Source organism: Agelaius phoeniceus, chromosome 19 (assembly GCF_051311805.1).
Source record: "Agelaius phoeniceus isolate bAgePho1 chromosome 19, bAgePho1.hap1, whole genome shotgun sequence".
Taxonomy (NCBI): Eukaryota; Metazoa; Chordata; class Aves; order Passeriformes; family Icteridae; genus Agelaius; species Agelaius phoeniceus.
In genome coordinates, this window is record NC_135283.1 from 12,336,295 (window position 1) to 12,349,562 (window position 13,268).

The window sequence follows — 13,268 nt, forward strand, 5'->3', positions numbered from 1 at the left end:
GGTTTAAAAATCTCCATTTTTGGGGTTTAAAGTACATATTTTTGGGGTTTAAAATATGTATTTTGGGGGTTAAAATCCCCATTTTTGTCGTTTAAAATACATATTTTTGGGGTTTAAACCCCTATTTTTGGGGTTAAAATCCCCATTTTGGGGGTTTAAAATGTCCATTTTTGGGGTTTAAAATATGTATTTTTGGGGGTTAAAATCTCCTTTTTTGGGGTTTAAACCCCCCATTTTTGGGGTTTTTGCAGCCTGGTGGCCTCACTCCCCTCCCAGCAAGGGCTGGGGGGAATTCAGAGGCCAGAACCAAAGCTGGAGGGATTTTCCAGCCTGCAGGGAGGGGCTCAGGTGAGCATTCCAGCAGGTGGGAAGGGCACCCTGTGCGTGTCTGTGGCCCTGAGAGGTCCCCGTTGCCTTGGAAACAGCAGGAAAAGCAGCAAAGCCTGGGATAACCCCAGCATTCCCAGCCCTGAGCCACAACCCAACACTGGCAGCTCCTCAGAGCCTGGAGCCAAGGACAGGGGGGAACCAGAGCTGAAACGGCCCTAAAACAGGGCAAGGAGAGCCCAAAAATCCCCTAAAATTGGCCCTAAAATCCCCCAGTTCCAGCTCCGGGCAGAGGCTCACAGAACTGGGGCACAGCTCTGGAAAAGATCCTGGAGAGACCCAAAATCTGCCTGGATGGACCCTAAACCTGCCTGGATGGACCCAAAACCTGCCTGGATGGACCCAAAACCTGCCTGGATGGACCCAAAATCTGCCTGGATGGACCCAAAACCTGCCTGGATGGATCCCAAAACCTGCCTGGATGGATCCCAAAACCTGCCTGGATGGACCCAAAACCAGCCTGGATGGACCCAAAATCTGCCTGGAATCCACATCCCCTTCCCAAATCCTGTAGGACCTGCACATCCCACAGCACCAACAGTTCCCAAATCCTGCTCAGTGATCCCAAACCCTGCAGGACCTGCAATCCCATCCTACAGCACCAACCTCCCAAATCCTGCAGGACCTGTACATCCCACAGCAAAAACAGTTCCCAAATCCTGCTCAGCGATCCCAAGTCCTGCAGGACCTGCAATCCCATAGCAAAAACAGTTCCCAAATCCTGCTCAGTAATCCCAAATCCTGCAGGATCTGCACATCCCACACCACCAACAGTTCCCAAATCCTGCTGAGTGATCCCAAATCCTGTTGAGTGATCCCAAATCCTGCAGGACCTGCAATCCCATAGCAAAAACAGTTCCCAAATCCTGCTCAGTGATCCCAAATCCTGCTCAGTAATCCCAAATCCTGCAGGATCTGCACTTCCCACACCACCAACAGTTCCCAAATCCTGCTGAGTGATCCCAAATCCTGCTGAGTGATCCCAAATCCTGCTGAGTGATCCCAAATCCTGCAGGACCTGCAATCCCATAGCAAAAACAGTTCCCAAATCCTGCTCAGTGATCCCAAATCCTGCAGGACCTGCACATCCCACACCACCAACAGTTCCCAAATCCTGCTGAGTGATCCCAAATCCTGCTGAGTGGTCCCAAATCCTGTTCAGTGATCCCAAATCCTGCTCAGTCGTTCCAAATCCTGCAGGATCTGCACTTCCCACACCACCAACAGTTCCCAAATCCTGCTGAGTGATCCCAAATCCTGCTCAGTGCTCCCAAATCCTGCTGAGTGCTCCCAAATCCTGCTGAGTGATCCCAAACCCTGCTCAGTGCTCCCAAATCCTGCTCAGTGCTCCCAAATCCTGCAGGATCTGCACTTCCCACACCACCAACAGTTCCCAAACCCTGCTCAGTGCTCCCAAATCCTGCTCAGTGCTCCCAAATCCTGTTCAGTGCTCCCAAATCCTGCTGAGTGATCCCAAATCCTGCTCAGTGCTCCCAAATCCTGCTCAGTGCTCCCAAACCCCGCAGGCCCTGCCCATCCCACAGCCCTGGGACCCCCCAGTTCCTGCCAGAGCTGGGGGTGCCCCTGTGCCCTCCCGGGGCTCTGGAGCTGCTCCTCTGGCCCAGCCCAGGGCGGTTCCCCAGCTCTCATCCATTATTCATCCTGCTCTTGGAAGAGCTGCCCAGCTCCTAGTGGGAAATTAATCTTGCCATAACGAGGTTTGGATTTCTCCAAGAGTTTAAGCCCTGCCACTCAGAGCTGTGTCCCTGCAGGCTGAAGCCCAGGGCTCTCCAGGAATCTCCATTTTGTCATTAGTTGCTCCAGGATTAGCAGATCCCAGGGATTCCCCAAGTTCCCAGCAGCACCTGAGGGCGTTCAGGTGGGATTTGGGAGGCAGGAGGAGACCCTGCTCATTGCTAGGCCTGGTTTAACCCCCTCAGAGCCTCAGCCCAGCCTCATCCTCAGCCCATCCTCATCCTCTCTTCTCCTCCTCCCACAGAAGCAAATCCTCATCTCAATCCTCAATTCAATCCCATGGAGCTGCAGCAGCTGAGCGGGAGCCGACAGCTCAGCCTCCACCTGATTTTGAAAGGATTCCACCTGATTTTAGAGAACACCCGATTTTGAAAGGATTCCACCTGATTTTGAAGAACTCCACCTGAATTTATAGAATTCCACCTGATTTTGAAAGAATTCCACCTGATTTTAGAGAACACCTGATTTTGAAAGGATTCCACCTGATTTTGAAGAACTCCGCCGGATTTTTAAAGAACTCCAGTTGATTTGAAAGAATTCCACCTGATTTTTAAGGAACTCCACCTGAATTTATAGAATTCCACCCGATTTTTAAAGAATTCCACCTGATTTGAAAGAACTCCACCTGATTTTATAGAACTCCACCTGTTTGAAATAATTCCACCTGAATTCAAAGAACTCCACCTGATTTTAAAAGAATTCCACATGATTTTATAGAATTCCACCTGATTTGAAAGAATTACACCTGGTTTTTAAAGAATTCCACCTGATTTTGCAAGAAGTCCACCTGATTTTATAGGATTCCACCTGATTTTAAAGAATTACATCTGATTTTAAAGAACTCCACCTGTTTGAAAGAATTCCACCCAATTTTAAAGAATTCCACCTGAATTTAAAGAACTCCACCTGATTTTTAAAAAATTCCACATGATTTTATAGAATTCCACCTGATTTAAAAGAACACCTGATTTTTTAAAGAATTCCACCTGATTTTTAAAGAACTCCACCTGATTTTATAGGATTCTACCTGATTTTCAAAGAATTCCACCCGATTTTAAAGAACTCCACCTGATTTTATAGAACTCATCCTGATTTGAAAGAATTCCACCTGATTTTATAGAATTCCACCTGAATTTAAAGAACTCCACCTGATTTTAAACAACTCCACCTGAATTTAAAGAATTCCACCTGATTTTCAAAGGATTCCACCTGATTTTCAAAGAATTCCACCTGAATTTAAAGAACTCCACTTGATTTCAAAGAGCTCCATCTGATTTTATAGAACTCCACCTGAATTTAAAGAATTCCACCTGATTTGAAACAAATCCACCTGATCTTAAAGAATTCCTGATTTTGAAAGAACTCCACCTGATTTTATAGAACTCCACCTGATTTTATAGAATTCCAGCAGCTGCCCAACATCCCAGCACTCCTCCATCCTGGAAATGCTTCTCTGGAAGCTCAGAACTCTTTCCCAGATGAGCAGAGCAGAGAGCAGGGCCTGGCCCCGCTGGAGCTGAGCTCTCCCGACCCCACAGCACCTGAATCCATCAGAGATATTTAAAGTTTCATTCCCAGCACAGAAATGCTTTCTCAGGCCACTGCTCAATGAGGTTTAACGTGACAGACCCGAGCTCTGATGGGGACAAGGCAGGGAAGCAGCTCCCACATGAATATTTCAGTGGAATATTTCATCCCAGCTGCTGAAAATTCCGGGTTTAATTGCCTTTTGCTGCTGAAAATGCTGGGTTTAATTGCCTTTTGTCACCTTGCTGGCTGCGCTGCTGACAAAACATTGATGTGCTGTTATCAGTGGCTGCCTCCAAATGAGGTTGTGACAGGGGGACATCAGAGACCCCCCTGTCCCCTCCTCAGCAGCCTGAGGGGAGCTCCCCAGCCTGGAAAATGAGGATTTCCTTCAGCTGCTCCCATTGCAGGGGGAGCCCTGGAGGAGCTGAGCTGGGGCCACGGGGCCAAAACCAGCCTGGGAGCAGCAGCCACGGCTGGGGATGGCACCTGGGGCCTGGGGATGGCACCTGGGCCCTGAGAGTGTCACTTGTGTCCCTCACAGAGAGCATCACCCAAACCTGGGGGTGGCACCTTCATCTCTCACCTGAGAGTGTCACCTGGATCCTGAGAATGTCACCTGTGTCCTTCATTGAGAGCATCACCCAAACCTGGGGATGGCACCTGGGCCCTGGGGATGGCACCTGGGCCCTGAGAGTGTCACTTGTGTCCCTCACAGAGAGCAGCACCCAAATCTGGGGATGGCACCTTCATCTCTCACCTGAGAGTGTCACCTGGATCCTGAGAGTGTCACCTGAGCCCTGAGAGTGTCACCTGTGTCCCTCACAGAGAGCAGCACCCAAACTTGGGGATGGCACCTGTGTCCCTCACAGGGTCCCTGGGCCTTCTGCAATTCCCTGCTCGTCCCTGGCTCCCTCTGGAATTCCCAGCTGGATTTTCTCTCCAGAGCAGAAACGCTGGGAAAAACTCATGGATGTTCCAATGTGGATCTTCCCATCCCTGTGAGGAGCAGCACTGCTCCCTGTCCAGCTGCTCCATTCCCTGCAATCCCATGGAATTCCCGCTCCATTCCCTCAAATCCCATGGAATTCCTGCTCCATTACATGGGATTGCTGCTCCATTCCCTCAAATCCCATGGAATTGCTGCTTCATTCCCCTCAAATCCCATGGAATTGCTGCTTCATTTCCTCAAATCCCATGTAATTCCTGCTCCATTCCCTCAAATCCCATGGAATTCCTGCTCCATCCCATGGAATTGCTGCTCCAGGAGCTCCCTGCACCCAGCAGCATCCCCCCCTTTCCTGCATCCTCCTGGGGATGCAAGGCTGCAGAGAAGCCTTTTCCTCCTCTTCCTCCTCTTCCTCCTCTTCCTCACCCTTGCAGCAGGAATGGGGGTGCTCCAGGAGCAGGAGGGATGTTGGAATTCCAGGCAGAGGCATCCCCCAGACCAGGCCCAGATTAATGGGTGCCCCAGCAGGTTCCCAAACCCTCATTAAAGCCTAAAGCCAGCAATTGGAAAACAGCCTCAGTGTCAGCAGCCCCACCACAGAAAACCCCCATCACTCCAACTGAAAGCTCCCAGCTTTTTTAATGGAGCTGGGAGAACGTTCACATCAGGGATCAGGGCTGTTGGTAATTGAGATGCAATCTGGCACTCAGTGCCCTTCCCTCGGGAGGCCCAGCCCCGTCCCACGAGGGGGAATCCAATCAATTTTTGCTAATGACAAAGCAAGCAGCCTGGAAATCACCTCCCTTCCCTTCAGGAACTGCAATCTGCCAGCACAGCACGGAGCCTGGGCCTGCGCTGATCCCCCTGCAAATCCAGCCCAGGAGCTGCTCCACAGCCCCCTCATTCCATCCCCAGCCCCAAATCCAGCCCAGGAGCTGCTCCACAGCCCCTTCTCGTGATCTCCAACCCCAAATCCAGCCCAAACCTGCCCCACAGCCCCCTCATTTCATCCCCAACCCCAAATCCAGCCCAGGAGCTGCTCCACAGCCCCTGCCTTCATCCCTAATTCCATCTTCACCCCTGGATCTGCTCCGCAGCCCCTTCCCTTCACCCCTAACCACAAATCCAGCCCAGGATCTGCTCCACAGCCCCCTCATTCCATCCCCAACCCCAAATCCAGCCCAGGAGCTGCTCCACAGCCTCTGCCTTCATCCCCAACCCCAAATCCAGCCCAAACCTGCTCCACAGCCCCTTCCTTCATCCCCAGCCCCAAATCCAGCCCAAATCTGCCCCACAGCCCCTTCTCGTGATCCCCAACCCCAAACCCAGCCCAAACCTGCCCCACAGCCCCTTCCTTCATCCCCAGCCCCAAATCCAGCCCAAATCTGCCCCACAGCCCCCTCATTTCACTCCTAACCCCAAATTCAGCACAAACCTGCTCCACAGCCCCTTCTCGTGATCTCCAATCCCAAATCCAGCCCAAACCTGCTCCACAGTCCCTTCCTTCATCCCTAATTCCATCTTTAGCCCAGGATCTGCTCCACAGCCCCTTCCCTTCACCCCCAACCCCAAATTCAGCACAAATCTGCTCCACAGCCCCAAATTCAACCCAAATCTACTCCACAACCCCTTCCCTTCATTCCAGGATCTGCTCCACAGCCCCTGCCCTCACCCCCAAGCCCAAGAGCTGCTCCACAACCCCCTCCTTTCACTCCTAACCCCAAATCTGCTCCACAGCCCTCTCACTTCATCCCCAACCCCAAATCCAGCCCAAATCTGCTCCACAGCCCCCTCCTTTCACTCCCAACCCCAAAGCCAGCCCAGGATCAGAGGGGCTCCTGCAGCAGCCTGGGATCAGGCAGCAGAGCTGGGAGCAGGGCAGAGCCCCCAGGAGCATCCCAGATCCAGCCCTGGAGGGTCCTGGAGGGTCCTGCAGGGTCCTGGAGGGTCCTGGAGGGTCCTGGGTGTCCCCTCCCCTCCCCACACAAAGGCAGAGCTGCTCAGCTCACACCTCTCTAATTGTTATTTGTGGTACAGCAGTAACATTTTAATTAATCTGAAGTCTTCAGCCTAACAGCCACCCAAGGTACAAAGCTAAAGCAGAATAAACAGGGCTTGATTAAATACATAATTAATGTTCTGCTAAAGCTGGCATATATGAATATTAATTAGCAGCAAGAGTCTGCAGTTTGGCATCTCCTGTCATTATCAATTTATCCCTTCCATTGGCATTCCCAGCTTTGGAGCAAATGATCCAACCTTTCCCCCACAAACACCCAGGGGCTGTGGCAGCCTGGCCTGGGGGCTCCAACCTCTCCCCTCCTCAAGAAGCTGCTGCCAGCCTGCAGACAGAGACAGAGGCCCTGAAAGAGGCTGCAAGTCCCTAAAACAACTCCAATAAAAGGGGAGCTCATCCCCCTTTAGGGAATCTCCAAGTCCCTAAAACAATTCCCTGCTGGCAATAAAGGGGAGCTCATCCATCTTGGGGCTGCAAGTCCCCAAATCAATTACAATAAAAGGGGAGCTCATCCCCCTTAGGGAATCCCCAAGTCCCTAAAACAATTCCAATAAAAGGGGAGCTCATCCCCCTTAGGGAATCTCCAAGCCCCCAAAACAATTCCCTGTAGGGTTTGCAGGGTTTGCAGGGTTTGTAGGGTTTTAGGGTTTGCGGGGTTCGCAGTGTTTGCAGGGTTTTGGGGGTTTGCAGGGTTTGTATGGTTTTCAGGGTTTGTAGGGTTTGTAAGGTTTGTATGGTTTTCAGGGTTTGCAGGGTTTGCAGGGTTTGTAGGGTTTTAGGGTTTGCAGGGCTTGTAGGGTTTGCAGGGTTTGCAGGGTTTGTGGGGTTTGCAGGGTTTGAGGGGTTTGTATGGTTTTCAGGGTTTGTAGGGTTTGTAAGGTTTGTATGGTTTTCAGGGTTTGTAGGATTTGTAGGGTTTGCAGGGTTTGTAAGGTTTGCAGGATTTTAGGGTTTGCAGGGTTTTAGGGTTTGCAGGGCTTGTAGGGTTTGCAGGGTTTTCAGGGTTTGCAGGGTTGGCAGGGTTTTCAGGGTTTTAGGGTTTGCAGGGTTTTAGGGTTTGTGGGGTTTGCAAGGTTTGTAGGGTTTTCAGGGTTTGCAGGGTTTTAGGGTTTGCAGGGTTTTAGGGTTTGTATGGTTTTCAGGGTTTTTAGGGTTTGCAGGGTTTGTAGGGTTTGCAGGGTTTTAGGGTTTGCAGGGTTTTAGGGTTTGTATGGTTTTCAGGGTTTTCAGGGTTTTTAGGGTTTGCAGGGTTTTCAGGGTTTTAGGGTTTGCAGGGTTTTAGGGTTTGTATGGTTTTCAGGGTTTGCAGGGTTTTAGGGTTTGCCACCTCTCCCCACCCACGCAGGGAGCTCCAGCTCCCACCCACGCTGGGCTGGCACCGGGGTGGCTGCAGCTGCTCCAGGCCCCCCCAGCCCCCTCCCCAGCAGCTCTGCTGCTGCCAAGGCCTCACATGGCTCAGCCCCACCAAATGTGGCTCAGAAATCCCGGCCAAAGGCGCCCGCTCAGCCCCTGCCACCTGCCAGGGGAACGGGGCTGCCAGGGGAGGAGCGGGATCCGAGCGGGGACGGGCTCACCTGGGATGTTGTGGATGGTGATAGCCAGGATCATCAGCAAAATCCTCCTCCAGCTGCTGCTCCTGGCCAGGGCGGCTCCGTCCTGGGGTGCTGGGAATGCTGGGGGGCCCTCGGGCAGGGGGGACCCCGCTCCCCTCCTCCGCTGGTAGGGCTCCCCATTCTCAGCCTTGTCTGGGGATGGAAAACACCGGGGTCAGCCAGGGAGGGGATAAAAAACATCAGGGTCAGCCAGGGAGGGGATAAAAAACACCAGGGTCAGCCAGGGAGGGGATAAAAAACACTGGGGTCAGCCAGGGAGGGGACAGGAAATATCAGGGTTTAGCTAAAGTAGGGATAGGAAACACCAGGGTCAGCCAAGGTGGGCACAGGAAATATCAGGGTTTAGCCAAGGTGGGCACAGAAAATATCAGGGTCAGCCAAGGAGGGGTCAGAGAACACTGGGGTCAGCCAAAGAGGGGATAAAAAACACTGGGGTCAGCCAGGGAGGGGACAAAGAGCACCAGGGTCAGCCAAGGTGGGCAAAAAAACCAGTGGGATCAACCAAGGAGGGGACAGAAAATATCAGGGTCAGCCAAGGTGGGCATAGAAAACACTGGGGTCAGCCAAGGAGGGGTCAGAAAACACTGGGGTCAGCCAGGGAGGGGACAGAAAATATCAGGGTCAGCCAAGGTGGGCATAGAAAACACTGGGGTCAGCCAAGGAGGGGTCAGAAAACACTGGGGTCAGCCAGGGAGGGGACAGAAAATATCAGGGTCAGCCAAAGTGGGCATAGAAAACACTGGGGTCAGCCAGGGAGGGGACAGAGAACACCAGGGTCAGCCAAGGAGGGGACAGAGGACACCAGGGTCAGCCAAGGTGGGCACAGCTGGGCAGCTCCTGCCCCTCTCCCCAGAAGGAAAAAGCAAAGCAAGGAATGAAACCAAACAGGGCAGGGGGTTCCCCACAGTGCAGAGCTCAGGGAGACCCCAATACTCTGCCTCCTCCTCCTCCTCCAGGGATCTGCTCCTGGTCCCACCCAGCAAAGCTCCAGCCTGGCTGGGCCAAGCTCTGGGGCTGATGAGGAGGATGAGGATGATGAGGATGATGAGGGTGATGGGGGCAGAGCTGCTGAGCCCCACAGTGAGACCTTGCCCCATCCCAAAGCTGGCAGGGCAGCATTTCCATTGCCTTTATGAAGGAAAACCCCCAAAACTTCCTTTGGATTTCCCTCCCCAAACAGCTGCTTTTCACCACCATTTCCTCCACTACCAAAACCTTTTGTCCTTTGCATCCCTGGGTAGCTCCAGGCTCTCCCAAACCTCTGCTCCCAGCAGGATTGGTGCTCTCACCTCTCTTCCCATCAGTTATTTGGACCCAAACCCCAGAAACCCGACCCCAAATCTGGGCTGGGAGGGGTGGAAGGATCCAGGCAAAGCCCACCCAGCACCTTCAGCACGACCAGGGCAAGAAATGAGGAGCTCAGCTTCCTCAGCCTCAGCTCCCAGTCCAAGATCTGGCACTCAGACACTGCAATTCCCCCTCTGGAATGATCAAATTCTCCCTCCTGCTCCTTGACCCCCCCCAGCTCCCAGGTTTTTTGTCTGGGCAGGGCAGGGAGGTGCCTGAAATGATTCTGGTGGGATGCCAGAGCTGCCCTGGCACATCACACATCCCAGTGGGGGATTTCAGAGCCAGTTCAGGACCTGAGGCTGCTGCAAACGCAGGGATGTCACCTTGGGAAGGCAGAGGTGTCACCAACGCTGGGACACAAAAAGCAGACAGCTGCAGGCTTCCCAAAACAGCAACACAGGGAGCACAACAAGAACTGGAGGTGCTCTCACAGAACAAGAACTGGAGGTGTTCTCATAAAGAACTGAAGGTGTTCTCACAAAGCAAGAACTGAAGAACTTTTGGGGGGATTTTTGGGGGGATTAAGGTGTTTTCATAAAGAACTGAAGGTGCTCTCACAGAGCAAGAACTGAAGGTGTTTTCATAAGGCAAGAACTGGAGGTGCTCTCACAGAACAAGAACTGGAGGTGTTTTCATAAAAAACTGGAGGTGTTTTCACAGAGCAAGAACTGGAGGTGTTTTCATAAGGCAAGAACTGAAAAAGTTCTCAAAAAGCAAGAACTGAAAATGTTCTCACAGAGCAAGAACTGGAGGTGTTTTCATAAAGAACTGAAGGTGTTCTCACAAAGCAAGAACTGAAGATGTTCCCACAAAGCAAGAACTGAAGAATTTTTGGGGGAATTTTTGGGGGGATTAAGGTGTTTTCATAAAGAACTGAAGGTGCTCCCACAGAGCAAGAACTGAAGAACTTTTGGGGGGATTTTTGGGGGGATGAAGGTGTTTTCATAAAGAACTGAAGGTGCTCCCACAGAGCAAGAACTGAAGATGTTCTCACAAAGCAAGAACTGGAGGTGTTCTCACAGAACAAGAACTGGAGGTGTTTTCATAAAGCAAGAACTGAAAATGTTCTCACAGAACAAGAAATGGAGGTGTTTTCATAAGGCAAGAACTGGAGGTGCTCTCACAGAACAAGAACTGGAGGTGTTTTCATAAGGCAAGAACTGAAAATGTTCTCACAAAGCAAGAACTGGAGGTGTTCTCATAAAGAACTGGAGGTGCTCTCACAGAGCAAGAACTGAAGAACTTTTGGGGGGATTTTTGGGGGGATGAAGGTGTTTTCATAAAGAACTGAAGGTGTTTTCACAAAGCAAGAACTGAAGGTGTTTTCATAAAGAACTGGAGGTGTTTTCATAAAGCAAGAACTGAAAATGTTCTCACAGAGCAAGAACTGGAGGTGTTCTCACAAAGAACTGGAGGTGTTTTCATAAAGAACTGGAGGTGCTCTCACAGAGCAAGAACTGAAGAACTTTTGGGGGGATTTTTGGGGGGATGAAGGTGTTTTCATAAAGAACTGAAGGTGCTCTCACAGAGCAAGAACTGAAGATGTTCTCACAAAGCAAGAACTGGAGGTGTTCTCACAGAGCAAGAACTGGAGGTGTTTTCATAAAGAACTGAAAAAGTTCTCCCAAAGCAAGAACTGGAGGTGCTCTCACAGAACTGGAGGTGCTCTCCCAGAACAAGAACTGGAGGTGCTCTCACAGAACAAGAACTGGAGGTGCTCTCCCAGAACTGGAGGTGCTCTCCCAGAACCATCCAGCTGGGAAAAGACCCCCCCTCTTTGGAAAAGCCCTCCAGGACCATCGAGTCCAAGCCCTGGCCAATCCCCACCTGGTCCCCAGAGCCCTGAGTGGTTCCTTGGCCACCTCCAGGGCTGGTGACACCTCCCTGAGCAGCCCCTTCCATCACCTGCCCACCTTTCCCATGAGGAGATTCCAGCCCCAGCCTGCCCAGGCACAGCTGAGGCCACAACCCCTGGATGTTTGGGGGGATTTTTGGGGGGATTTTTGGGGAATTTTTGAGGGAATTTTTGGGGGAACTTTTGGGGGATGTTTTGGAGATGTTTTGGGGAATTTTTGGGGGGTTTTGGGGGGGTTTTTGGGGGATGTTTTGGGGAATTTTGGGGGGATTTTTGGGGGAATTTTTGGGGGAATTTTTGAGGGAATTTTGGGGGATGTTTTGGAGATTTCTGGGGAATTTTTGGGGGGATTTGGGGGGATTTTTTGGGGATGTTTTAGGGAATTTTGGGGGGATGTTTGGGGGATGTTTTGGGGAATTTTTGGGGGGATTTTTGGGGGGGATTTTTGGGGCGGATTTTTGGGGGAATTTTGGGGGATGTTTTGGAGATGTTTTGGGGAATTTTTGGGGGGATGTTTGGGGGATGTTTGGGGGATGTTTGGGGGGATTTTGGGGGGGATTTTTGGGTAATTTTTGAGGGAATTTTGGGGGATGTTTTGGAGATGTTTGGGGGATGTTTTGGGGAATTTTTGGGGGATTTCTGGGGAATTTTTGGGGGGTTTTGGGGGGATTTTTGGGGGATGTTTTGGAGATGTTTGGGGGATTTCTGGGGAATTTTTGGGGGGATTTTTGGTGCCACAAAGCAGGCGAGAGCCACACCTCCCCCTGGGCAGCAGCAGCAGCAGGTGCATTCCCTGGTGTCACAGGTGACAGCAGCACCCCTGGCTGGCCCCAGCACAGAGCCACCACTCTGCAAACACAGCAAGATGCTGCTGCCCAGGCAAATATTGTCCTTGTCACGGCCACACAGAGCCGGCTGTCCCCAAACGCCACCCCCGGGCTGTGACATCTGGTGGCAGGGCCTCAGCTCTGCTCCAGCCCGTGGGGACAAGGATAAATATTTAGTTTGAAGCATGACAAGGACAAACAGATGCCAGGCTGGCCAAGGCACTGTGGGAATGCTGGCAGCCCTGGCACAGGGTGCCACCTCGGGATGCAATTCCTGCTCCTGGCACCGCTCTGGGGTCATTTAATTGCTTGGCACGTGTGGAAAATGTGTAATTTTAATGATTGGCTTTTCGCAGATATTCAAATGAATATTATATGTGTTGTGTTAGAAGGTGATGCTGTATTAATTCTCTTAAGTAGTGTGTTAAATAGAGTTTTAGGTTATAAAAAATGTTAAAATAGAAATGTGCTGTGTAGGAGACTTTGGACTGGCAGCGAGATGGCAGCCACAGGACACCTGAATCTTTCAGGGAAAGAGAATTTCTTGCTCCATTATCAGAAGAAATGAACTTCTTCCTGTGTCCTCAGCCCTGAAGATTTAGGATTCAGATTTAGGATTAAGAGGAAGAAGCTGGCACTGCCCAGACAGAATCCTCTGTTTGAATGGAATTTTTGCATCATGTATGGGGTGTATGAATATTGAATATTGAATAAGCAACAGGTTATTGTTTTTAAGGGTTAATCTTCTGTTAATCCTCTGTGGAGCCTTTTTAGGGCTCGTGCTGCCCAGAAAAGGTACCCAGACTGTCTGCAACTCTTTGTCTTTATTGTCTCATATTCTCCTAATTCAAATTGTCCAAATTATTACTCTAATTGTATTACTATTATTTTATAACCGTTTTATCACTATGAAACTTTTAAAATTTTAAAAACCAAGCGATTGGAGTTTTTCACAGCACACGTGCCCTTGTCCCCACCAACAGCTCAC

The 13,268-nt window shown here is 51.0% G+C and overlaps 1 protein-coding gene across 5 annotated transcripts in view; it reads right to left on the reverse strand.

The window, feature by feature from the left end:
- The window catches only part of SLC39A11 (solute carrier family 39 member 11), a 75,440-nt gene that overhangs the window by 17,638 nt on the left and 44,534 nt on the right, over positions 1-13,268 (reverse strand). For all 5 annotated transcript variants that reach the window (XM_054644976.2, XM_054644975.2, XM_077188277.1 and 2 more), the window contains exon 6: positions 8,210-8,380. In XM_054644976.2, coding sequence (XP_054500951.2) covers positions 8,210-8,380 — 171 coding nt within the window. The remainder of the gene's footprint in view (positions 1-8,209; positions 8,381-13,268) is intronic.